This window comes from Hyaena hyaena, unplaced genomic scaffold, assembly GCF_003009895.1.
Source record: "Hyaena hyaena isolate Hyena2069 unplaced genomic scaffold, ASM300989v1 scaffold_976, whole genome shotgun sequence".
Classification (NCBI taxonomy): Eukaryota; Metazoa; Chordata; class Mammalia; order Carnivora; family Hyaenidae; genus Hyaena; species Hyaena hyaena.
In genome coordinates this window covers 210606-235923 of record NW_024081610.1, presented here as the reverse complement: position 1 = coordinate 235923, position 25318 = coordinate 210606, and the positions used below count along the sequence as shown (strand labels likewise).

General features: G+C 31.9%; 1 protein-coding gene across 1 annotated transcript in view; it reads right to left on the bottom strand.

Moving 5' to 3' along the window:
• Positions 1-2985: 2985 nt before the first annotated feature.
• SLCO4C1 (solute carrier organic anion transporter family member 4C1) overlaps positions 2986-25318 on the bottom strand; it is a 73407-nt gene continuing 51074 nt past the window's right edge. Inside the window, exons 7-13 of the mRNA XM_039221320.1 lie at positions 23249-23393; positions 22690-22885; positions 17665-17818; positions 13960-14150; positions 12577-12641; positions 10711-10848; positions 2986-3284 (exon numbers count right to left, since the gene is read on the bottom strand). Of these exons, the coding sequence (XP_039077251.1) occupies positions 3127-3284; positions 10711-10848; positions 12577-12641; positions 13960-14150; positions 17665-17818; positions 22690-22885; positions 23249-23393 (1047 nt within the window). The 3' untranslated portion in view covers positions 2986-3126. The remainder of the gene's footprint in view (positions 3285-10710; positions 10849-12576; positions 12642-13959; positions 14151-17664; positions 17819-22689; positions 22886-23248; positions 23394-25318) is intronic.

Genomic DNA, 25318 nt, shown 5'->3' with positions numbered 1-25318 from the left:
AATTTCTAATTTTGTTCCTTTCCTCCCTCACCATATTGGGGGTACGTACTCATTCCGATGGGACTGAATTAAGAAAGCATCCAATTGGCAGGAGACACCAGCCTCCTTTCTTAAAAGCATCCTCAACACTAGCAAGATCGTCTTAGGGTAGTCTCTTTAGATTTAGACACAGCAATAGTTGTTTTTCCAACATTGTTTCTAATCTCATTTCTTTCTGCAAAGCAACTCCACTGGGGTCTATTATATATAGTAAATTACAGCATTTTAATATGTACGGTTCAACAATTTAAAAAAGATACACTGCCATCACAGAAAATAGTTCTACCATGCCTTTTGTAGATGTGGTATTAACTATTTCCTTAATGCCATTTTGCTGGTTTACATCATTGTTCTATGGATAGTTAATATATAAGATAAGTTGGGCAAAGCTTATAGGAGAATTGTTTGTACTACTTTTTCAACATTGCCTAAGTCTAAAATTATTACAAAATAAGGTATCAAAAAAGAAGTCAAACTAAATCTAAAAAGAAAAATTAAAATGCCAATTCTTGGAGGATCATTTTTATAAGCTATTCATTTCAGCAAAAACACTAGAATGTTTTGATCCTATTTACCCATGAAGTTTTTAAAAACAGATTCTTTTATTTATTTTTGATCACTCACATGTAATGTATAAGTTAATGTTTATTGTTTTGGGTATAAAAAAGGCTGAAAAATACTGAAATGTGTTGCAGTGCAGAAAAGGACATTACCTTTAGAATTAATGTCCAACTGATTTCTTTAAAAATATTGTACTGTTTTTGATAACCCAAGAGGACTAAATATAACCTTTACAAAACACACTACTTTTGCAGTTTCAGATAATTGACAACCAGCTATCTGCAAATATATATTCTTATAAATCTTATATATCTATCATACATGAAAATGATTGTATGAAACAACATTTTAGCATATATTTCATAGTGAATGTGGTTTATATTGAATTAAATACAATTATTCAGATCCAGAAATCAGTGAATTAAATTACATTAAACAAGTTAAAAAGTACACTGATTTCCCTTTCTCAAACATCAAATGGGTGTGTACTCACAAATAGATATAAAACTTATTGCAAAATATGTGCCATTTAATAAAGTTAAATATTTAATAATCTAATACAAATATTCTCATTTTAAAAGAGATACATACATACATTTTACATAATTATTTAAATTAGAGAAAATATTCAAAGAAACAAATTAAAAAGTACATTGATTTCCCTTTCTCAAACATCAAATGGGTGTGTATTCACAGATATAAAACTTAATGAAAAATATGTGCCATTTAATAAAGTTAAATATTTAATAATCTAATACAAATATTCTCATTTTAAAAGAGATACATATATACATTTTACATAATTATTTAAATTAGAGAAAATATTCAAAGAAAATATAAAATTTTACTTATATTTCTCTCCAACTTACACAGCTAAGTCAATTGCATACAGTTCTTTCCATATATAAAAGTATTACATTTTTATATCTTACAATTGAGGAAATCTAAATACTAAAAATAAGTTTAAAGACATATATCCAGTTATGTACAAAAATAACCATAGGTCAACTTATAGTTTCAAGTTTACTTTAAAAATCATTTAAGCTGTGAAAAAAATATACTATGAAAAAATTGTTCTTAAAATAGCGTATCAAAACATATAATCTAGTTGATCCAAAAGTATAAATAATGATTATAAATTACAGTAGTGTTGACACTGCTCTGTCATAAAAGGAGGTGTTCTTTGTAAATATGTGTAAGAATCTGACTTCCTTCAAGTGCCAAAATTATTTTCACTTTACCCATTTTCATTAAAAAGTCTGTAAAAGTGTAATATCTTATAAAATTGAGTACACTGAACACAGTGAAGCCCTTGCCAATTATTAAGTGACTTGTCTATCAAATATATGGATATATAGGGTGATTTCTTCTACTCTCTAAATTAAGTATGAACTTCAACATATTTCTTAATATGTTGTTCACCGATCTATTTCCTCCACATTCTGAGAAAACAAAGTAGGCTTAAATCTTAGCTAAAACAAATGGAGTGTTATAATGGTATATGTGAAATACTTAATCTTTCAATAAATGATCAGTTAAAAAGTAGACTTTAATGGTTTAATCAAACAACACTAATACATGCCTATTTTGAGCAAAGTATTATTTTAGATGCTATAAATAAAAAATTGGTGATAAGTTTTTAAAATTAAAAAAGTTAAATTACTGAGCATATAAATACTGATCAATAGTTTCTTAAGAAGTCTTTTCAATAAAATGTACCTAAGCCATTAAAAATCTTTTCATATATAATTGGCACTCTACTGAAGTTGATATTTCTCCTGGAATACATATAATTGAATAACACTATCAAAGAATCACAAAAGGGAAGTGTTAAAAATAAGAAATATTAGCAAATTACTTCCTGGAATTCTTGAAGTAAAGTGAAAATACATATACACAATGCTATTCATAAATTCACCATATTCAGGGACACAAAGAAGATCATCAACCTATGTTCTAATAGTTCAGTAACCTTTTGTAATGAATAACAGACTAGTGTATATATATTTAAAAATAAAGTAGCTAGTTTTAAATTCATGAGTTTTCAAGAATAGTTCTCAAAAATTATCACATAATTTGGTTAGTTTAAATTTTTATACCATAAATTTTCCAAATAAGCTCAAACTACTTGTAATGATAATTAAACTAAAACAAGTTGCAAGAAGAATAAAAATATCACTTTGTTTTTAAAATGTAAACTTTTAACCAATAACTGGCTTTTCATCTAATTTAGTTTATTAGTTTTTTATTTCACACTTATACAATGAGAAGTCTGTGTGTGTGTGTGTGTGTGTGTGTGTGTGTGTGTGTGTGTTCTGGGGTTTTTGGTGGGTCCTGAAGGCACAAGAATGTTTCTTAAGTTAAAACAAAAACAAAACAAGTTCATAAATGTACAGATAACACATTTAATTATAAAATACCAACTTTTAAATATGATTGTCCATATTGGGTGGATAATGCTGCAATGGCAATGTGTATTCTTACAAATGAAGGCCAATTTTCCAGTTGTAAAATGGTCTCTTTCTTTTATCCTTCATTTCCTGCATTGCTGAGATCACTTTCTACTGAAACAGTCACAACTGCATTCTGATTTTGAAATGATACATCTGGGTCTAATGGTGGTGGCTTATACAAAAAGACTGCACACCCATTGAAGAAAATGGTGATAATTTTACAAGTAACACCTAAATATAAAAGCAGAAATTAATCATGCATTTGGGTCTTTAAGTATTACAAAAAATTAATTATCACTGAGAAATTCTTCATGAATAGAAACTACTTTAAAGAAGAGGATCATATAGGCATTACATTTCTGTGTTTTAAGTTTTACAGAGAAAGGTGATATTTTTCAGTAAAATATTTCTATACAGTTCAATGAACTAGGCTTCATTTTTTTAAACTTATTTATTTATTGTGAGAAAGACACAGGGAGGGGGGTAGAGTGAGAGAGAGAGCGCGCACATGCAAGTGGGGTCGGGGTGGGGCAGAGAGAGATGGAGAAAAAGAATCCCAGCAGGCCCCACATTGTCAATGTAGAGCCTGATGTGGGTGGGGCTCAATTTCACAAAACATGAGATCATGACCTGAGCCAAAATCAAGAGTGAGATGCTTAACCAACTGAGCCACCCAGGTGCCTGTTTCTTTCTAAATAATAAAATGTACAATAACTATTCTTTTCTTGGTTATGATTGTAAATTCTTATAAAATAAGAATTAAAGATAATTAAGTTCATGTTTCATTTCTGACTTTATTAACATATTGTATGTATAAAAATTGCAAGACATGAAGTCAATGACAAAATAAAATAGTTTACAATATCCTTGAATCTAAATAACTTGTAGAATTTTCATGTCCATGATGAAAAATAATTCTTAAAAATAAAAAAAGACTCTGGGGTTCTTAAGAGAAAGTTTCCATGAAATAGATCATATTGAATACTCAGCCAAATTTAAGTATCAGCTAAAAATAGGAAACATTGAGACTGACTTCACAAACTTTGTTTTCAAAGAACTCTGATTCTGAACTTGGCTACAAGAAGAGAAACTATTTCTGGTCAGAGCATAAACATTTAAGTCATGGTTGAATAAATTAAAGGACCTCACAATGTAGTTTTTGTAGTACCTAATTTGTATTAGCCATTAGTATTTTATTCAAAATGCATATTTGAAAAACAGGAATTCTCACTGAATTAAGCATTTATAGATTGATAGGAGGAATAATTCCATAAGTATTATTATCACAATGTTTTTAGAAAATTTAAAGGTATGGATGTTCTGGGGAAAATATTCTCATATTCATCATAGAGTAGGAAAAGGAAAAAATTCATTATCTGTATCTTTTGGTCAAAAAGTATAAGCATAACCAATAAAATAATTTTTTAAACATAAAACACAGTAAATAAAAATGTTCAACAAGTAAATGTGGTGGAAAGATTAATTTTGCCTAGTCAATATTTACTCTATTATATTTTTGGATTTATGTATTTATTTTTTCAGTGGACATTTTATTATTCTGTCATTATAAATTTAGACATCATTCTCTAAGTTTAAACACATTTAAGATTAATAAGCAATCCTGATGCATGTGCCAAAATACAATCGTAGTTAAAATGAATTGCACAATATGTAAATAAATGTCTCTTTTTTATTGAATTGTAATTGGCATACAGTTTCTATTAGTTTCAAGTGTACAAGAATCATTTGATATTTTTTAACATTATGGAATGATAACTACAATAGGTCCAGTTACCATCACCACATGAAGTTATTACAGTATTATTGACTACAGATCCTATGCTGTATGTTACAACCCTGTGACCTATTTTATAACTGGAAGTTTGTACCTTTTATGCCCCTTCACCTATTTTGGCTTGTCCACTCTCTCCCTCCCCTGTGTCAACTACCAGTTTGTTCTCTGTATCTCAAATCTGTTTCTGGTTTGTTTTGTTTCTTTTACTTTGGTTTTTCAGATTCCAAATATAAGTGAATCATATGTTATTTGTCTTTCTCTACCTGACTTATGTCATTTAGCATAATACCACATACGTCCATTCACGTCCATTCATGCTGTTTCTAATAGCAAGATTTCACCCATTTTATTCCTGTGTAATGTTCCACTGTATATACAGAACACATTTTCTTTATCCATTCACCTATCAATGGTGTGTTATGCATATATCTTAGCTACTATAAATAATGCTGCAATGAACATAGGGGTACATATATTCATTCAGTATTGTCATTTTCTTTCTTCAGATAAACACCCAGAAATACTCAGAGGTAGAATTACTAGATCATATTTAGTTTAGAATTAATAGATTTATTTTTAATTTCTTAAGGTACCCCCCCGCACTATTTTCCATAGCAGCTACATCAGTTTGCATTCCTACTGACAGTGCATGAGAGTTCCCTTTTCTCCAAATCCTCACTTTTTATTTCTTCTTTTTGATAACAGCCATTCTGACAGGTGCAAGGTGACAGCTCACTGTATTTTTTATTTGCATCTTCTTCATGATTAGTGATGTTAAGCATCTTTTCATGTGCCTGTTGCCACATGAATATCTTCTTAGGAAAAACGTCTCTGACTAGCTTTTAATCAGGTGTTTCCTTTTTTTGTTGTTGTTATTGAGCTGTATGATTTCTGTATATATATATATATCAACCCCTATTGGACATCTCATCTCCAAGTATCTTCTCCCATTAAGTTGCCTTTTCATTTGTTGATAGTTTCCTTCACCGTACAAGAAAAGCTTTTTAGTTTAACAGTCACTTTATTTATTTTTGCTTTTGTTTCCCTTGCCTGAACTGACTCATCCAAAAAAAATATTGTGAAGGCTGCTGTCAAAGACCTTACTGTGTGTTCTTCCAGGAATTTTATGGTTTCAGGTCTTACATTTAAGCCCTTAATATATTTTGAGTTTATTGTTGTGTATGGTGTGAGAAAGTGGTCCAATTTCAATCTTTTGCATTTAGCTGTCCAGTTTTCCCAGCATCATTTATTGAAGTGACTGTATTTTCTCCACTATTATTTTCTCACTTCCTTTGCTGTAGGTTAATTGAGCATATAAATATGGGTTTACTTCTCAGATCTCTCTAGTGCCAATTGTAAAAGGAATTTTTTTCTTAATGTCTCTTTCTCATAGTTTGCTGATTAGTGTAGAGAAATGTTAACTGATTTCTGTATATATTAATTTTGTATTCTGCAACTTTACCAAATTCACTTATTAGTTCCAATAGTTTTTATGGTGGGCTTCCAATACTATGTTGAATAGAAGTGATGAGAGTAAGCATCCTTGTCATGTTCCTGATCTTAGAAGAAAAGCTTTTAGCTTTTTACTGTTGAGTATAATGTTAGGTGTGGGTTTTTCATATGTCTTTTATTATGTTGACATATGTTGCCTCTTTACCTACTTTGTTTAGAGTTTTTATCATAAATGGATGTTGAATTCTGTCAAAGGCTTTTTCTGCAATTATGGAAATAATCATATATTTTTAATCCTTAATTTTGTCAACTTTGTGTGACACATTGATTGGTTTATGGATACTGAACTAACTTTGTATCCCTGAAGTGAATCCCACTTAGTCATGGCGTATGATCCCTTTAATATATTGCTGAATTAAGTTTGATATTTTGTTGAAGACATCTGTATTTATGTTAATTAGGGATATTTGCCTGTAATTTTCTTCTTTGTAGTGTGTTTGGCTTTAATATAAGGATAATGCTGGGCCAATAAAATGAGTTTGGAAGTGTTCCTTCCTCTTCAATTTTTTGGAATAATTTGAGAAGGATTAAGTACTAAGTCTTTAAATGTTTGGTAGAATTCACCTGTGAAGCCATCTGGACCCGGACCTTTGTCTGTTGGGTATTTTTTGATTACTGATTCAATTTCACTACTAGCAATTGATCTTATTCAGATTTTCTATTTCTTCAAGATTTAGTCTTGGAAGATTATTTTTCTAGGAATTTATTCATTTCTTCTAATGAATGTCTAATTTGATGATGTATAATTGTTCATAATATTCTCTTATGATCCTTTGTATTTCTGTGGTGTCCACTGTAATTTCTCTTCTATCATTTCTGATTTGATTTGTTTGGGCTCTCTTTGTTTCTTGACGGGCCTAGTTAAAAGTTTGCTGATTTTTGTTGATGCTTTCAAAGAACCAGCTCTTTGTTTCATAGATCATTTTTATTTATTTATTATTATTATTGTTTAGTTTCCTATTTCACTTATTTTTGTCCTGACTTTATTAGTTTCTTCCTTCTATGAACTTTGAGCTTTGTTTTCCTTCTTTTTCAAATTCCTTTAAATGTAAAGTTACATTGTTTGAGATTTTTACTGTTTCTTAAGAATGGCCTGTATAACAATGAACTTCCCTTTTACAACTGTTTTTTCGCTGCAACCCCAAATTCTAGAACATTGTGTTTCCATTTTAATTTATCTCGAGGCATTTTTTTTAATTTCTCTTTTGATTTCTTCTTTGATCCATTGGCTGTTCAGTAGCATTTTTTTATTATTTATTTTACTTATTTTTTATTTTAATTAATTAATTTTTAAATTTATATCCAAGTTAGTTAGCATATAGTGCTACAATGATTTCAGGAGTAGATTCCTTAATGCCTCTTACCCATTTAGCCCATCCCCCCCCACAACCCCTCTACTAACCCTCTGTTTGTTCTCTATATTTAAAAGTCTCTTATGTTTTATCCCCGTCCCTGTTTTTATATTATTTTTGTTTCCCTTCCTTATGTTCATCTGTTTTGTACCTTAAGTTCCTCATATGAATGAAGTCATATGATATTTGTTGCTCTAATTTCACTTAGCATAATAATACCCTCTAGTTCCATACATGTAGTCGCAAATGGCAAGATTTCATTCTTTTTGATTGTCAAGTAATACTCCATTGTATGAACATCTTTTGATCCATTCATCCATAGACGGACATTTGGGTTCTTTTCATACTTTGACTATTGTCAATAGTACTGTTATAAACATTGGGGTGCATGTGCCCCTTCGAAACAGCATACCCGTATCCTTTGGATAAACACCTAGTACTGCAATTGCTGGTCGTAGGGTAGTTCTATTTTTAATTGTTTGAGGAATCTCCATACTGTTTCCCAGAGTGGTTGTACCAGTTTAGTAGCATGTTTTTAAATCTCCACATATTTTGGGGCACCTCGGTGGCTAAGGTAGGGTAAGCATCTAGCTTTGGCTCAGATAATGATTTTACAGTTTGTGTGTTTGAGCCTCACATCAGGCTTTGTGCTAACAACTGAGTTTGGAGCCTACTTCAGATTCTGTGTCTCTTCTCTCTCTGCCCCTCCCCAGCCTATACTTTGTCTCTCTCTCAAAAATAAATAGACATTAAAACAAAATTTTTGAAATAAAAAATAAACCTTCACATATTTTGTGAATTTTCCAGTTTTCTTCTTGTAACTGATTTCCAGTTTAATACTTTTGTGGTCAGAAAAAATACCTGATATGATATCAATCTTCTCAGATTTATTGAGACTTGTTTTGTGACCTTGCATGTGATCTATTCTGGAGAATGTCCCATGTGCACTTGAAAGAATGTGTATTCTGCTGTTCTGGGATGGAATGCTCTGTATATATCTTTTAGGTTCATCTGATCTATTTAAGGCCATAGTTCCCATATTGATTTTCTATCTGGATGATCTATCTATTGATGTAAGTGGGGCATTAAAGTCCCCTACTATTATTGTATTACTGTCTATTTCTCCCATTACTACTGCTAATATTTGCTTTATATATTTAGGTGTTCTATGTTAGGTACAATAATGTTTACAAATGCTATTGGACTGATCCTTTTACCATTATGTAATGCCTTTCTTTGTCTTGTTATTTGTTTTAAAATCTATTTTGGCTGCGGTGCAGCTGGATGGCTCAGTCGGGGCATCTGAATGGCTTAGTCAGTTAAGCATCTTGAATCTTGATTTCAGTTTGGGTCATGACCTCACAGTCCATGAAATTAAACCCTAAGCTGGACTCAGAATGGAGCACAGAGCCTGCTTTGGATTCTCTCTCTTTCTCTCTCTCTCTCTCTCACTCTGGCCCTCCCCTGCTCATGCTCACTCTTTCTTTATCTTTCTCCAAATAAATAAATAAATAAATAAATAAATAAACTTAGAGTCTATTTTGTCTAAGATAAGCATTGCTATTCCAATTTTCTTTCCATTTTTATGGAATGTCTGTTCCATCCCTTCACTTTCAGTCAGGGACCATATTTAAGTTTTAAGTGAGTCTCTTATAGGTAATATAAACAAGGGTCTTGTTTTTTTTAATCCATTCAGCCATTCAATGTCTTTTGATTACAGAATTTAATTCATTTAGGGGCGCCTGTGTGGCTCAGTCAGTTAAGCAATCGACTTTGGCTCAGGTCATGATCTCGATTGTGTAGCACAATCCCTTCACTAGTTGAGGAAGTGCTCTTTATTTTTGGGATCCCTCCCAATTGTGGAGTTACTGTGTCTGGAGTCAGATCCTCAGCAAAACCATGTCTCTCCTTTTCCTATCCTACTTGACATGTCTCTTTTGTCTTTTGTTATAGAGTGCTGTGTCGAGTGCTAAGATTCTTTTTAGAAGATTATTTTATATGTACCTGTAAATTTATTGTGTCAATGGGAGGAGATGAGTTCAGGGTCTTCCTATGCCACCATCGTGAAACCTCTACCTCTATTTTTAATTTAAATATTTTAGGTTGTTTTTAATTTAAAAAATTTTTTTAAGTTTGTTAATTTATTTTATTTCTTTTTTTTATTTTTATTTTTTACAAATAGTTTATTGTCAAGTTGGTTTCCATATAACACCCAGTGCTCATCCCCACAAGTGCCCTCCTCCATGCCCATCTCCCTCCTCCCCCCCACACCCATCAGTCCTCAGTTTGTTCTCAGCATTCAAGAGTCTCTCATGGTTTGCCTCTCTCCCTCCACCGCAGCAATTTCTTACTTGACACATCCCCAAAAGCAAAAGAATCAAGAGCAAAAATAAACTATTGGGACCTCATCAAGATTAAAAGCTTCTGCAAGGCAAAGGAAACAATCCATAACACTAATTTTTTAATTTTAACTCTTGTAATATAGATGCATTGATCTACTTCTGCAATCTTAAACATCATTTATTGCTTAATCAAGACTATCCAAGATAGACTACCAAAGGCAAAAAGGGTTAAATATCATAGCTAACCTTCTAAACTATAAAAATATTTCTTACAACATGCCTCAGAGCCAAAAGATACTTCCCTACCTCAGCTCTAACTAAGTGTTTTCCAAAGCTCAGGTATCTAGATGACAATCATTCCAGAGAGATTTTTAGATTTCTCTTTTATCTTTTTGTTAGACTTTCAAAAAATTTTTTGACAGAAGTTGTTTTAAAAAATGATGTGATTTCATGAAAGCTAAAATGTTATTTCTCTTCTATTTGAGGCTGAGCCTAACAGATTCATTAAAGCCTTTCATCACATGCTGTGTTAACTGATCTCTATAGGACATCCCATAGGCATGGACTGAACATTATAAAACTTAAGTAACAAAAAGATTTTTTTTTCCTTTAACATTATCAATTTAATCTAAAGTTATCAAGAAATTACCACTTACTTATAGCTACTAGCATATGGGCCATCTTGATGTTATTATAAATCCAGCAGGCTCCTCTAGTTCCACATTCATTAATATCCCACAGAATACATGTGCTGTCTATTGTGATACCAAATATAATTGGTCCAGGTATTGTGCCTAGAAGAATTATATGTGAAATACACATCAGTAAAGATTACAGCCTACAGTTATAGGCTTTTACATACATGGTTATACATATATTTTATATAAATAAGACTAGGAATTAATCTGCACATATATAAAATAATGTACAAGTAATGTATAAGTTCATATAGAAGTAATAGGTATATTAAAAAGAAGCACAGATAAAACATTCTAGAATAATTATTATATACTTCTAATCAATTCAAAAATTCATTTTAATAAGAATATCTGGCATATATTAACATTTAGCTAAGTAAATATTTTAATTCACTGCTTTCCTAATCTAATGAATGCATTTGAAATTAGCAATTTTACTTTTAAAAATTCAAAATTATTGATGCACAACATAAGTGCTAAACTACAGTATATGTGTTACGGGTATGTGCATGCATGAAGAGTGCACATGTGCATGCACGCACACATACATATACACGCATTCATACTAACATGCTTAAGAATACTACCACCAACACACCCCCTCCCTCACATGAGGTCACAAGGCTCTAAACTTCCACATCTTGAAGAAGTTTCCAACTATTACAAATCAGATACACGAAGTGGTATTTCTTGGACAAAGATTTCAGCTACATCCAGTCTGTTTTTTCATGACCTGAAGTCTGACAAAATCAAAAGAGCACTGGATTTAGAAGAAGGATATCATTTTCCTATTCTCATTTTTACCACAAATTGTGTAACCATGGGCAAATCCCTGAATCTCCCAAAACCTTAAGTTATGCATATGAAAATAAGAAAGTTGGTCCAGGTGATTTCTCCTGCTCCTAACTTTTGGTTTTGGTTTCATAAGTTATCTTAATATTGTGGGCATAATATTGTGGAAATAATCACACACACATATAATTATATGTATAACATAGTATTTCTGTCCTATTTCTTTCTACATCTGGAACCTTACAAAATTTTCTATAAAATCTTTCTTCCATCAATTCTTAACTAGCCACAAATCTATGCGAAATTTTCACTGAAATATGTTAATTCATTATTTTTCATCGCTAATGCAATATAATTATGTCCCAAATGGAGATAAATGCTGGGAGAAAAGGAATTACAATAGTTATAAATATGATTCTATCACAATTTATGTTGATAATGGGTATTACATGAATAGGAAAATTTATCCTACTGTGCTCTATTAAAATTGTGTTGCTACCCCTATATTATATTTTAAAAAAAAATTTAAATGTCTTTTATTTATTTTTGAGAGAGAGAGAGAGAGAGACAGCATGAGCAGGGGAGGGGCAGAGAGAGAGGGAGATACAGAACCAAAGACAAGCTTCCAGGCTCTGAGCTAGTTGTCAGCAGAGCCTGATGTGGGGCTCTAACCTACGAACCATGAGATCATGACCTGAGCCAAAGCCGGACACTTAACCGACTGAGCCACCCAGGCACCCCAATATATATTTTAAATAAATATGATATACTCTTTAAAGTTATATTTGTAACAGAATTGGAAACAACAGTTAACCAATCAGGTAGGTGAAAACTAAAGTCATTATTTTCATATGTGATTCATAAATAATACTATATCTTAAATATTAGAAAACTACTTTCCTCAATGACAATTATGCAGTTATTGATGGCATTTAAATTATTGTCTTGGCACATTCCATAAGTGAACTAGCCAATAATATTGATGAACAAAAATTACCAACAGTCACCAATGAATTAAGAAAAATGACATACCAACTAATCGAAGCAGCATAAACTGTATTCCCAAAGCTAGGGACCGTTGCTTCTGATTAACACACCTAGAGATATCAAATACATATTAACTAAAAGTGGTTGCATAATATATTTGCTCTTAGAGCCAATTTATTTTTCTACCAACTTAGCATTCCTATATTAAATGCTATGTTATGTGCATGAAATAAACTATTTGTAACATGTTATACAGAGTTCAACCTAAGAAAAATGTTATATGAACTAAAACACTACAAAACACAGAGAAGAATCAAATAAAGTTTAACAAAAGTATTGAATATGAATTTTAACAAATTTAAAAAAGAAAGGAAATTCATTAGTAAGACTTATTTTTTGACTGTCCCTTAAGTCACAAGTCACATAACTTAAGTCACAAGCAAATAAATATTACTCTAATTCTTACTAAGTTTTGAGACAGAAATCATACATATGGGATCTAATTTGGGGTTTATAAATCAATTGCTGAGGCTCAATCTGATTCCACAATGATTCTTTAAGTAATAACTATCAAACATGAAATGAGACATGATGTTGGCACACAAGAGTTAGACAACAGATAAAGAGATCAACTAGTCTTTAAAAATAAACGTGTATTTGAAAACTGATATAATTTCCCAAAAATGAAGTTTTAAGAAACCATTTTCTCAATTCTCTAAATAATTCCAACTTCTACATAGGGTAATGTTATCAGACTATTTAATATTTGCAGACAGAATCTCCAAAACTTCCATTTGACAAAATTATGTGAAAAAGTGGTGAGTATCAGGGAATAAAAACTGAAGAGTAAAAAAGCTAGAGTTTGGTAGGAAAGACATAAAAAGGCTGATGAACTTACAAAATGGCAGATTTTGTTTTATCAGAAAAAACCCTGATAAATATTTTTATCAAGTGTTGTAGAAGGAAAAAGAGCAACTTGAAAGCTCAAGACACTGTCAAGAGCCCTGTGGCATCTATCCTTTCATCTAGTAGAGCATTGTTTACAGAAGGTTGAATATCACTGCACGTACTATCTAATGTACAATTCAGGTCATTCTGATTCTGACATATGTGGAATTAATGCACTGCATTTCCATCAAACTCAAACATGGTTGAATAGCTTAAATGGAAGCCTGATGAAAGAGTCAGAGAAGCTAAAGTCAAGTACATTCCAGATAGGCAATATTAAGACACTTTCACATACACGATCACATTTATACCTCATATATCTGGGATTCAATGAAGTAGCTTTTCCAATGCCATAGAAGTAACAATCTTTTAAGAACTGAATTAGTATTAGAACCAGCGGCCAATAAATGAACCAAATAAACTATTTTCTTTTCACTCAACATATCTGAGGGATGGCAAATTTCACAACATAATACATACCTTAGAATGGACACAGTTATAGGAGTACCAGCCATAAATGTAAAGATAATTGTAGCAAAGAAAATGCCAAGGAATATGGGCAATTTTGCACATCGACTTTCACATTTTCCAGCTTTAGCTTCAAAAATAAAACTTGCCAAAGTAGGGGTTATTTCTGTATTCCTTGCAATACAGGAACAATTGTAATATTCCTACAAATTTTAGACATGAAGATATTGCAAGTGCTTGTCTTGAAAACATATTTTACCACTGTAAGTTAGGTGATCTATAGACATGGCAATCATTTTACACAGTCTTAATCTCTACACAACAAATAATGCTGCAAAAGAGTAATTAACTCTTAAGAGATTAAGTAAGTGAAAATAAAGGACCATATTTATAAAGTAGAATCATCTGTATTTGAGTTTTGTATTCATTACTTCAACTTGTAAGCTATTATTGCTTCATGACTTATAAAATAAATTGACAAGAATATAACAATTACCTGACCTCATCTTCTAGACTACTTAAATAGATTATATTTATTTAAATAGTTTTCTTGCTAACTTTCTTTTCCGTTATAGAAGGCAAAGAAGAACACTATTGATACTAGTCTGAATGGACAAACACTACAATTTTAACAAATGCCACAGCAAAATTAACTAATATATCACAAGTCTCTAGAAAAAAAAGATGCTGCTTTCAAGTAAACAACTTTACTATCATCTTCTGAACTTTCTGTAATTGCTTTACTAAAAGCAAGTTCTATCCTTTCAAAGATGATATATTTATGACAATCAAAAGCTATAAGTTATTGTTCCATTACCCTGAAGGTTATTTCATATATAAATATATAAATAAGATTATTTAATATGTACTTACATATAAATTAATAATATGAAGTATTGAAAGGTAACATGTTAAAAGATTACAAAGTATTATTTTTGTAGGAAAAGAATTCAGAGTTTAGGGGCGACTGGGTGGCTCAGTTGGTTAGGCCTCCAACTTCAGCCTAGGTTATGATCTCACCATTCCCAAGTTCAAGCCCCACACTGAGGTCTGTGCTGACAGCTCAGAGACTGGAGCCTGCTTGAGATTCTGTACCTCTCTCCCTCTCTCTCTCTCTGCCCCTCTCTCCACCTCAAAAATAGATAAACATTAGGAAAAAAAGAATTCAAAGTTTAAAAAGTTTGTTAGGCATAATTACTTTTTAAATGTTTTTTCACACCTCAACTGCATTCTTATTATAAATCTTTTTACAAGTTTAAGGCCTCAAATAAGTCATAATAGAGCCATAGAAGTCAAAGGGAAATGGTGCTTTTATTATACTAAAGGCCAGACACCGTTTCGCAGTGCTAAAGCTAATGTAAGGTCACTGGTACTGATATAGGATATCAAAATATGCAGATGACACTGCCAAAATGGAGTATTACATACTCAGCAACTGGATATACCAAATAATGAAGAAGTATAGCCTTTAAGATTTTAAGAGAAAAGTATTTTCTATCTTGATGAAATTGTACACCTCTCTTAAATAAAAAAGTATACAATTTTACCTGCAATATACCTAGCTGTTACTAAACATCTGTTTTGTTGCTTGGGTCAATGTGAAATATAAGACTAATATTTCTCTGAACAAATGTGCATAGGTATTTACTATGTTATTATCAATGGACTTTGCCTATCTGAAACATTCCATAAGAAAAAAAAAATCCTGTGAAAAAAATGAGTTGTGACATGGACTAGATGGACATGAAAATGACAGAATAGAAAATTTGTAAGCCAAAATAACTTTCTTTTCCTAAACAACCTCTAGGAGACACTTTACTATTTAAGATGGAAATTACAGTATTTGGAGAAAAATATAAATATCAAAATAACCAATACCATTTCAAGTGTGCTCTGGGTATTAGATTTTTTTTTTTTTCCTTGGGGTTCCTTATGTAGGATAGTATTTGTGTCTAACATTTTTAGTATGTGAATAAAACCTTACAAATATCTCTTTGTTGTAATCTTCGAATTAGAATTATTCAATAGCCCTTAGTAATCATATTTTATACACAAGAAAATGCTACCTACATACCTACCTCTCAAAGTAATTGTTATCTATCTTCCAGGTAGCTCTGATTGTGTAACATGCATCATGCTCAATTGTGGATTTGATCCCATATAAGTAATATTACAAACACCTAATTTTCTCAATCTGTTTTAAAACTAAAGCAAGCACAGATGTCTACTGGTTTGAAGGCATGATAACCCTCAGATCTGAGATCTTAAAAATCTTCTTGAGGTCTTTTATTTTTCATAGGTACTTTATGGTAATAGTTTTATAGTTTATGGTAATCAGTTTTATCCCAAGCATTAAAACTGCACATATGGCACCCAAGTCCATTAGGTCTACTATGATTCACCACAGATATTTTTTTCAGACACATTTTTGAATGTTCTTAGATGAGCATTTTAAAATCTATAAGCTAGGTAATATCAAAAAAATGTACAATATTTCTCATATCTTCTACCCCCTGCAGGAAGATCAAATCCTAGCATGTTCAGATAAACTTCTAATGTATTTATTACACACAAAATCACTACAGATATGTGTGTATATGTATATGTACATATGTTTACATGTTTATGAACATATAAACGTGTACAACCATATATACACACAAGCAATCCATGTTGGTTTTTGAAGAAATATGAAATAATTGTATAGATTCTTTCAATTAGCTATTTCTACTTATTTATGTACAAATCTTTTCTTACAATCTTAAACTTATTTTTATATGGGAAAAGAAATGCCATTTCACTAGTCTACATTTCAAATATTCAAGATTGTACTGTTTTGTCATATAATTCTTACATATCTAATTCATTGTGGTTTCTTATAATATCACAGTATATATTTCTCTAAGCTCTTCTTAAAGTTATCACATTATGTATTAATCCATAACATATTATGTACTATTAATAATCTGAATGTTATTTTTCCCAAAACTCTTAAATTAATTAAGATGAAATCTTTAGATTGTAGATATAGTCCAGTAAAATTCTACTGGATCCTCTTAAACAATTTAGCTCTTAAAAAATCATATCTAGGTAAACTAATATGCATTCTAATCTAGAATTAAAAGTAAATATGTACTTACGAATGATTTGGGGTATTTTAAAATGAATCCATGGTGCATCAAATAAAAGCAGTAAATATTTATGACGTTTCTAATATACAATTGTAATTAGTAAGAATAGAAGTTACCTGACTTCTAGGGGCCTAAAGTATGGCTGAGAAAAAATTTTAAAATGCAAAAAGGTAAATAATATTTCACTACTATAACAGCAGTGATGTTACAAGGATGTATGTGAATAACTGTCAAATTGATTTTTCAACATTTAATGCATCTGAAATATAAAGGAAGAAGAATCTTTTTCAACCTGAGTGCTTAGGGTCTTTAAAAGAATTATACACACACACACACACACACACACACAAACACACAACACACACACATACATACACACACACATAATTAAGAACACTTTACATGATCACTAGAGTTTGTGCATCTAACTTGATTGAAACTTTATGCTAGCTTCTGAATGGAGGAGGTGGGCCAGCAAGGGAAGAACAAATAGGTACTACATAACTCCACTAGAGGGATAAAGAAGGTCATCCATAAATGTACAAACGCACTATCTCATGAAGGTAAAGCAGAAACCACAAGTTACCTTTGCCTGTCTTTTTAAAAGAGAATCTTTACAACCTGCAAAGCAGGGAGAGAAATACTGGACTCCATCTCCTCCACAGACAGGATAATAATATGATTGAAAGCAGTTACAATCCGCATTACAAGGAGCGGTCAAGTTTCCCAGTTCTCCTGTCCTGTCAACAAGAAATGAAATAAGGCAAATTATCTATGTTGGAACTTTCAATGAACAGTTCTGAAGCACTGCTAGATCTTGCCCTTCAGTCATTTTTTTACTCACTCAACACATACTTAATTACTGAATGAATAAAACAAATAAAATGTCTTCCTTTTCACACAAAATTTATTTCTTGTGGGAGAAAGAGTCAGCATATTATATACATTATATAATACAATGTATCTCAGTGAAAAGAAAAACAGGTAGAGTAAGCAAATAAATAAAGCAGGGTTTCTCATTAGGTACTACATTATTCTTTCCAGGGGTAGCAGCAAGGGGAGTGCTGGTTTTGTGGATCGTAGGATGCCTAAGAGCATCCCTGGCCTCTACTCATTAGATGCCAGTAGGATCCCTCACTTAAGACAACCAAAGTGTCTCTAGACATTGCTAACTTTCCCTGGAGTGCGGAAAATTTTAAACCTACAAGAATTAATAAAATTAATGCTATTCAACATACTTATTTTACCAGTGGGAAAACTAGGGCCCACAGGGATATATATAATATATCACCAAATATTCCTGATACCCAGGCTCGGTTTTGTTCCATGCTGTCTTTTAACAGGATGCAATATCTCTGGTAACATAAAGGGTTACCCTAACCAAAGATACTTCTCTGATCCCTGTTTGTTCATTCATTCAACCAATAAAAATTGAGCAAATAGCTAGGTCCTATGCTAGGTATCAGGAATACAAAGCTGAGTAAGGTAGTTGCTGTCCTCAAAGATTTCACAGTTTAGGAGTATAGATTAACACAGAAAATTATACACTAATATGGTGAATATGCTTACAGGCATTTGCAAAGTGTACTTCAGAAGCACTGAAGAAGGACAAGCTAAAATTTAGGTGAGAGTTTTTAGGAGCTACTGCCTGAGAAAGTCTTAAAGGATGAGTTAGCTGGATAAAAGGGGAATGTGAACGGCACTTCAGAGAAGCTAGTACAAAAGTGTAAAGGTGAGATATAGCTTCCTATATGGAGGAATATGAATGATTATGGATGATGTCTGAGGCAGTGAGTGATCAGAAATGTAAGTGGAGAGGGGCCAGGGACCAGATAATTGAGGGCCTTATGGGCTTGTTAAAAACAATGGGTTTTAACCTATTTTTGAATGGTAGTCAAAGTATTTTACACTGGAAAGTGATACTGCCAAAAGCACATCTTAAAGAAATAATGCTAGGAGTGACAGAGAGTATAAACATGAAGGAAGAAGACCTGTTACAATATCCCAGACCGTAAGTTATGACAATTGACAATATATAGGAGAACAAAAATAGAACATTTGATTAAAGGAGACATATTTGGTAAGTATTTTGGCTGATTCTATATATTCTGGATGTAGAATCACCTTAAACATTGGGGGTAAGATTTGGTGTTTGAAGACGGGTATAGGAAGAAAGAGTCAAGAGTGACTCCTACTGTCTAACTTGGTGTTTTGGTAGAGAAAGAGAACTTAGTTTGGGGGAAGACATGATGGATATGATTTTATACATAGTGAGGTTAAGAGTCTCAAAATTTGGTGAAGAAATAAGGCCTGAAGCTAGATATCTGATATCATTTGCATATAAATGTGGCTGAAACCATGATAATGATAAGATTAGACATATAAGGAGCATAGAGCAAGAGGGTACAGAGGTCTCAAGTGTCCATTTCATGAATACATAGTAAGCTCCAATAATGTGCTAGGCTCTACTCAAAGTGTGGAAACATATCTAAAAAGAATAAATAGAGAAAGGAAGAGAGGTAGGAATTGTATCATGAGGTAAAGGGGAAACTATTATTAGAAAAATAGTCAACACTTGCAAAGTTTATTAAATGGTCTGAATATATATATTATTTTTAAAATACATAAAATATTTTAACATTTCTGAATATTTAAAATATACACCTGTATAAACACACACACCCAGATATATGAGTTAAACACTTATCACAAATAATAGAATTTAAATATCAATTTCTTATTTGGATCCCAACTATTCTATAATTATATCTCTCCCATATGGAAAGATTTCCCTAAACCTATTACAACATCTTAATAGGTATGTATCTTTAAGGTGCTGTTTCAGATGAGAAAGGCAATTCTAGCTGTTTCAGATGAGAAAGGCAATTCTAGCCATAGATCTGATAAAGAAAAAATATTGTGTGTACTTACTACAGTATTTCATATTTCACAAGATTCTAAGTATAATGTAAAACACAAATCACTATTAGCAACACTGATTACCAGAAGAGACCCAAAGAGCCTGTAGATGGTCAAGGCAATTAGAACAGTAAGAAGTTTTAATAACTAATATATTTCTAGAAACGGCAGTCTGCTTTCAACTGCTGTATCCATATTAAACATTTAATAATGAATTCATGTAAAATATTACATATATTAAAAACATACCCTGAAATAATTAGTGTGGTTAATCTTAAGGGTATTTTTTAAAAGTCTTATTTATTTTTGAGAGAGAAAGAGAGAGCATGTGCACACAAGCTGGGGAGGGGCAGAGAGAGGGAGACACAGAATCCAAAGCATGCTCCAAGTACTGAGCTGTCAGTACAAAAGCCTCACACACGACTTGAACCCACGAATGGTGAGATCATGACCTGAGCTGAAGTCAGACGCACAACTGACTGAACCACCCAGGTACCCCAATCTTAAGTTTTTTAATATATATTATTTAATAGGATTTTAAATGAAGTTATCAATAAGCCTAATTCATTAACTCATAGTTGTAAAGCTGTTTTTAACCACCTGTGATTACATGGCAAGTGCAAATTCTCTGCACCACTCTACTAGAAACCTTAAATTTTCATAACTTCTTTTTCCTGGTAACTAATGAGGTATTTCTCCTGCTTCTTAGTCTATTCTTCTTTCCATATATTACTTTTTCATGTTTCTTAGATGAGGTTACAGTGAGTAAACTGTCCATGATATGGACATTTTAATATGCAGTGTACAGAGCTAAAATGAAGAATTTAAGGGGCACCTAAGTGGCTCAGTCAGTTAAGCGTCTAACTCCTGATTTATGCTCAGATTATGATCTCACAGCTCCCATTGGAGCTGCATGTTGGCCTCTGCACTGACAATGTGGAGTCTGTTTAGAATTCTCTCTCTCCCTCACTCTCTGGCCCTCTCCAACTAATGCACATGGGTGCATACTGTCTCTCAAAATAAATACATAAACTTAAAAAAAAAAGAATTTGAGGCCACAGAAGAAAAAAATCTGACAATGTTTACCTCCTTGACAACATTAAACTCTATCTCCATCTATATTTATATCTAAACAAACTCACACACCTCAAACTGACACCTTCTGTCTTGTCTTTCCTTCCGATTAGGCTAAGGGCAGCTTATCTGGTAGGAACTCTTGTTTAAGGTAGAAAATAGCACAGAGATTCACATCCACATCATTCATTTTTCAAGGTAATGAAACTAGTGGTAAACTATCCAGAACTTTCTGTTCTAAAAGGAATATACAAAAAAACAAGTGGTTTCTTGAGATACATTTGGGTAAAGTTTATAAGTGTAAAAGTCAGGTCTGCAGTGCTTACCTGTACCTATCTTTCAACATTTCCAGATACTTTTTTATTTACAGAAACATGACCTAAGTCCCATTCGAACTGATTCCTGAACCTACTAGACTTTACTTCCTAGCATTTATACCTAACATATTCCCTCTGCCTTTCCCTCTTCTCAAACCTTTATCTCTCAAAGCTCTTTGTACCCTTAAAAAGTGTGTAAATTCATTTATTATACCATAAAACTTTTCCTGAATCTAAGCAAAAGATCCTGAAAATCTCTCCTTCTTTTGAATTTCATAGCCCTTTGTATATCTCTCATTACCTAAGGCACTGTTCATTTACCATTTTCTTTCCCAATCTCTCCTGCTACATTGTAAACTCCTTTAGAGCAAGGATTTTTCAGCAGGGGGATGTAGTCAAAAAATGTTGAATGAATGTAATGGAGCTGAACTTAACACTGCTTTAGAATGCTCAGCATTTCATTAATGTAAAAAAAAAAAAAAAAAAAAAAGACATGAGCAGCAACTGCAAATCACAATCATTACTGGAAAACTCATTCAAACAACGTAGACTCTATTTAGGTTATCTGAATGCCATATTCTACAAAACTGTGCCAAACTGTGGAGTCCTTGACCTGGAAGGCCATCTCCCTCACCAGCCTCAAACACATTCAGTGAAACACTTAAAGCAGCACTGCAGGCTATGAATGCACTGCTGTGCAACATCCTCCAGCTTGATCCCCTAATTCATGACTTAGGATTTCAAAACTAAACATACAAGGCAAAACTAAATACCCAAAGACAAAATGGTCAAACCAATTAAAGGTGGAAACATGTTTATAGGTCATGACAAGAAGTCACTTATTTCTTTACAATAAACACAAGTTTCTAAAGTGGACACAATAATCATTAGTATAACCTAGGATGAGGCTCATTCTAATTTCTCTCCAGATTATTTTCAACCACCCAATACATGAATTTCACCATAGAGACATCTCCATTTTAAAAGACTTAAATCAATAGCAACATATGAAATTCTCCCCAGTATGTGAATCCCTTCAGGCCAAGATTCCGTTATTTTAATCTTTGTATCCCTGAACATAGTACCCAGGATAGAATACTTTCTCCTTAACTGCTCTCTGAATAAATACCCAACATTTAATAAGGTGTCATATTACTTAAGCTAACAACAAAAACCCTATATCTTCTTATAAAGGAAAAAGCCAATCTTTCATTATTTAATTTAAGAAAGAATATACTTGGAAACACACACATGGGTTTTTACTCTCATATTAATATAAAAAAGCACTGAAATATATTTACCCATTATATGATTCAGACACACCGGCAAATGGCTCATTTTCACAGTTGGCATAAACAAATACAAAACTCAGCACAAGAGCAACTAAAGATGTGAGCAAAGCAAACTTCATTGTGTTTTTACATGTCATTTTGAGTTTTGAAACAAGGACACCACCTAAAATCTGACCAAGAGCAGCTCCAGGAATTAAAACAGCTCCTGATGAGAAAGAAGACAAAGTGAGTGAGAAAACATACAAGTGTACTCAGTTACTCACATGGCAATTGGGAAACATCAAAAACAACCACCAGTAAGTACTATTTTAACATATGAATGATATCAAGCGATTTATAATGTTTTGAATATTAAGATCAACAAATATTCTCTTAGCTATATATATAGCCTCTGTATTTCTTGTTCATACAATAAACTGCCGAATATCAGAAAATCTGAAACTTTTATCAAAATCAGTAGTTTAAACTTCAAGAAGTGGGCTATCCAAAATGATGTATTATTCTAATGAAAATTTAGTGTAGTAAAGTAAAATTATTAGATTAAATTTGAACAAAGAAAATGGTTTACCTCCAAGGGTAGCTGCAAAGCTGGAAGACAATCCAAATTGATTTTCTATAAATTTAGGTAAAAATGTAGCAAATCCAGTAGTAATTAAGGCTTCTGAAGAAGTTGAAAAAACTAAACACATAAAGACAGTATTCCTCAACAAACTCTAAAGAAAAAATATAGTTCATCAAATGAATAACTATGATTATACTGCAAAATGTAACATTAGAATGGCAGCATGATGAAATGGCAAATTTTTAATAAATACAATATATTTATCTATAAAAGTTAAGCATTTCCTCTAGCATAAAAATGGAATATTAATAGCTTCATATATGCAACACTGAGAAAATTTATATGTGGAGCATGTAGAGAATTGACAGGTGATTGATTGAACAGCAGGGAGACTGTGTCTTTATCATTTGCAAAGAATGGGGTAAAGGAGATAAAAGCCAGGTTGGAAAGGTTCCCTTCTCCAGCCTACTATAAATGTCCATACATTAAATCTACCCCTTGTCTGAATTATTTTAGAGTGTTTTGAATTCCCATGTCTACTAAATGAAGAATTTGGCTATCAGCATAGATGAGAATGGTCTCTTAGTATCAAATTTGTATTGTTCTATGCGTAAAGGACTCAGTAGTTAAGAAACAGATAATTATAGAGTTTAGCAATTTTAAATAGGTGATATGTTGCTAGACTTCTCAGAATCTTAAGTAATCAAAGGAGAGTATAGAGATCAATTAATCTAATATATCTACCCACAAAGTGAAAACCAAATTATAGTTCTGGAATATTAAGTGAAAAAAAAATTTCATTAAATCAAGCAAAATACACACCCTTACAACCACACACAGGAGTCATGAAGAGGCAAGATATAAGAGTTAGAAGTCAGATCCAGGTGACCTAACTTAAGAATATTAGTAGTGACAAAAAAGAGAAAAAGTACCTGAATGAAAACATTCAATAATTTTTAAAAATAATAACAGCAAAAAATATTTAAATCTTCAGGTTGAAAAAGATAATGGAATCCTAGAAAGAATTAATGAGAAAACACACATACTTAGGCATAACCTAATAAATTGCCTGAAATCAAAGATAAATGAAAAAAATTATAAATTTACAGATGGAAATAAAAATTAGTCATATTAACTTGGAAGGAACTTCTCAACCACAACACATTTAACTAGAAAAGAGTAAGATAACATCCATAGACTTCTGGGACTAAAAGAGTATAATCAGAAAATGTCCATTTAGTCAGAAATATCATTTAGTATTCAAGGATACTTAAATGCTATTCTGTCTAAGGAAAACTAGCAGTAAAATACTGAACCCAGAGGGATATGAATCAGATGGAGACCTCAAAGCATGAAACCATAAGAATAAAAAAAGCAGCAGTGAATAATAACCCTTGATGGTAATATACTTAAAACCATGTAAAATAAATAGAAATATATGACACAGAACATAACTATTACAAAAGAAAACAGTAGTTGGAATTAAAAATCATGAACTATGTCAACAAAACACAAGGATGCGCCTGCATGGGAGGGAACAGAGTTGAAAGGTGTTATAAATGGACTAAAAACATTTCAGGCTTTCATTTAAGGAGAAAAGTGAAAATGACTGAGAAGGAAATAATTTCAAATCTTGAAAAGGTAAAATTATAAACTCCTGTATGTACAAAACTTTTATGATGCTAAATGGAAAGAATGTTTTTCTGTGCAATAAAACACAACAGATCATAACACTTGTTTCTTTAATCTCAAATTCAAACCAAGTAACCACTAACTGCCACCTCTTTCACAAGGGAAAAATATTGGTTTGACATTCTCAAATATATATTTACAATTTAGTGATAACTGATTGATCTATTACATAAAGGAAATGGCATGGAATAATGAACTATAGTGCTAAAGAGAAACCAGTGAATATTGATATTGCCATTAAGACAACTCATGTTCTTTCAACCATTCTATCCTGGAAAAGTTCTCATTTACTCAAAGCATAATAAAATTAAATCTGAGGAGTTATTTATTTATAAGACCTAGAGCTATAATAAGTAAGCAAAAATGCATTATGAAAATATTTGT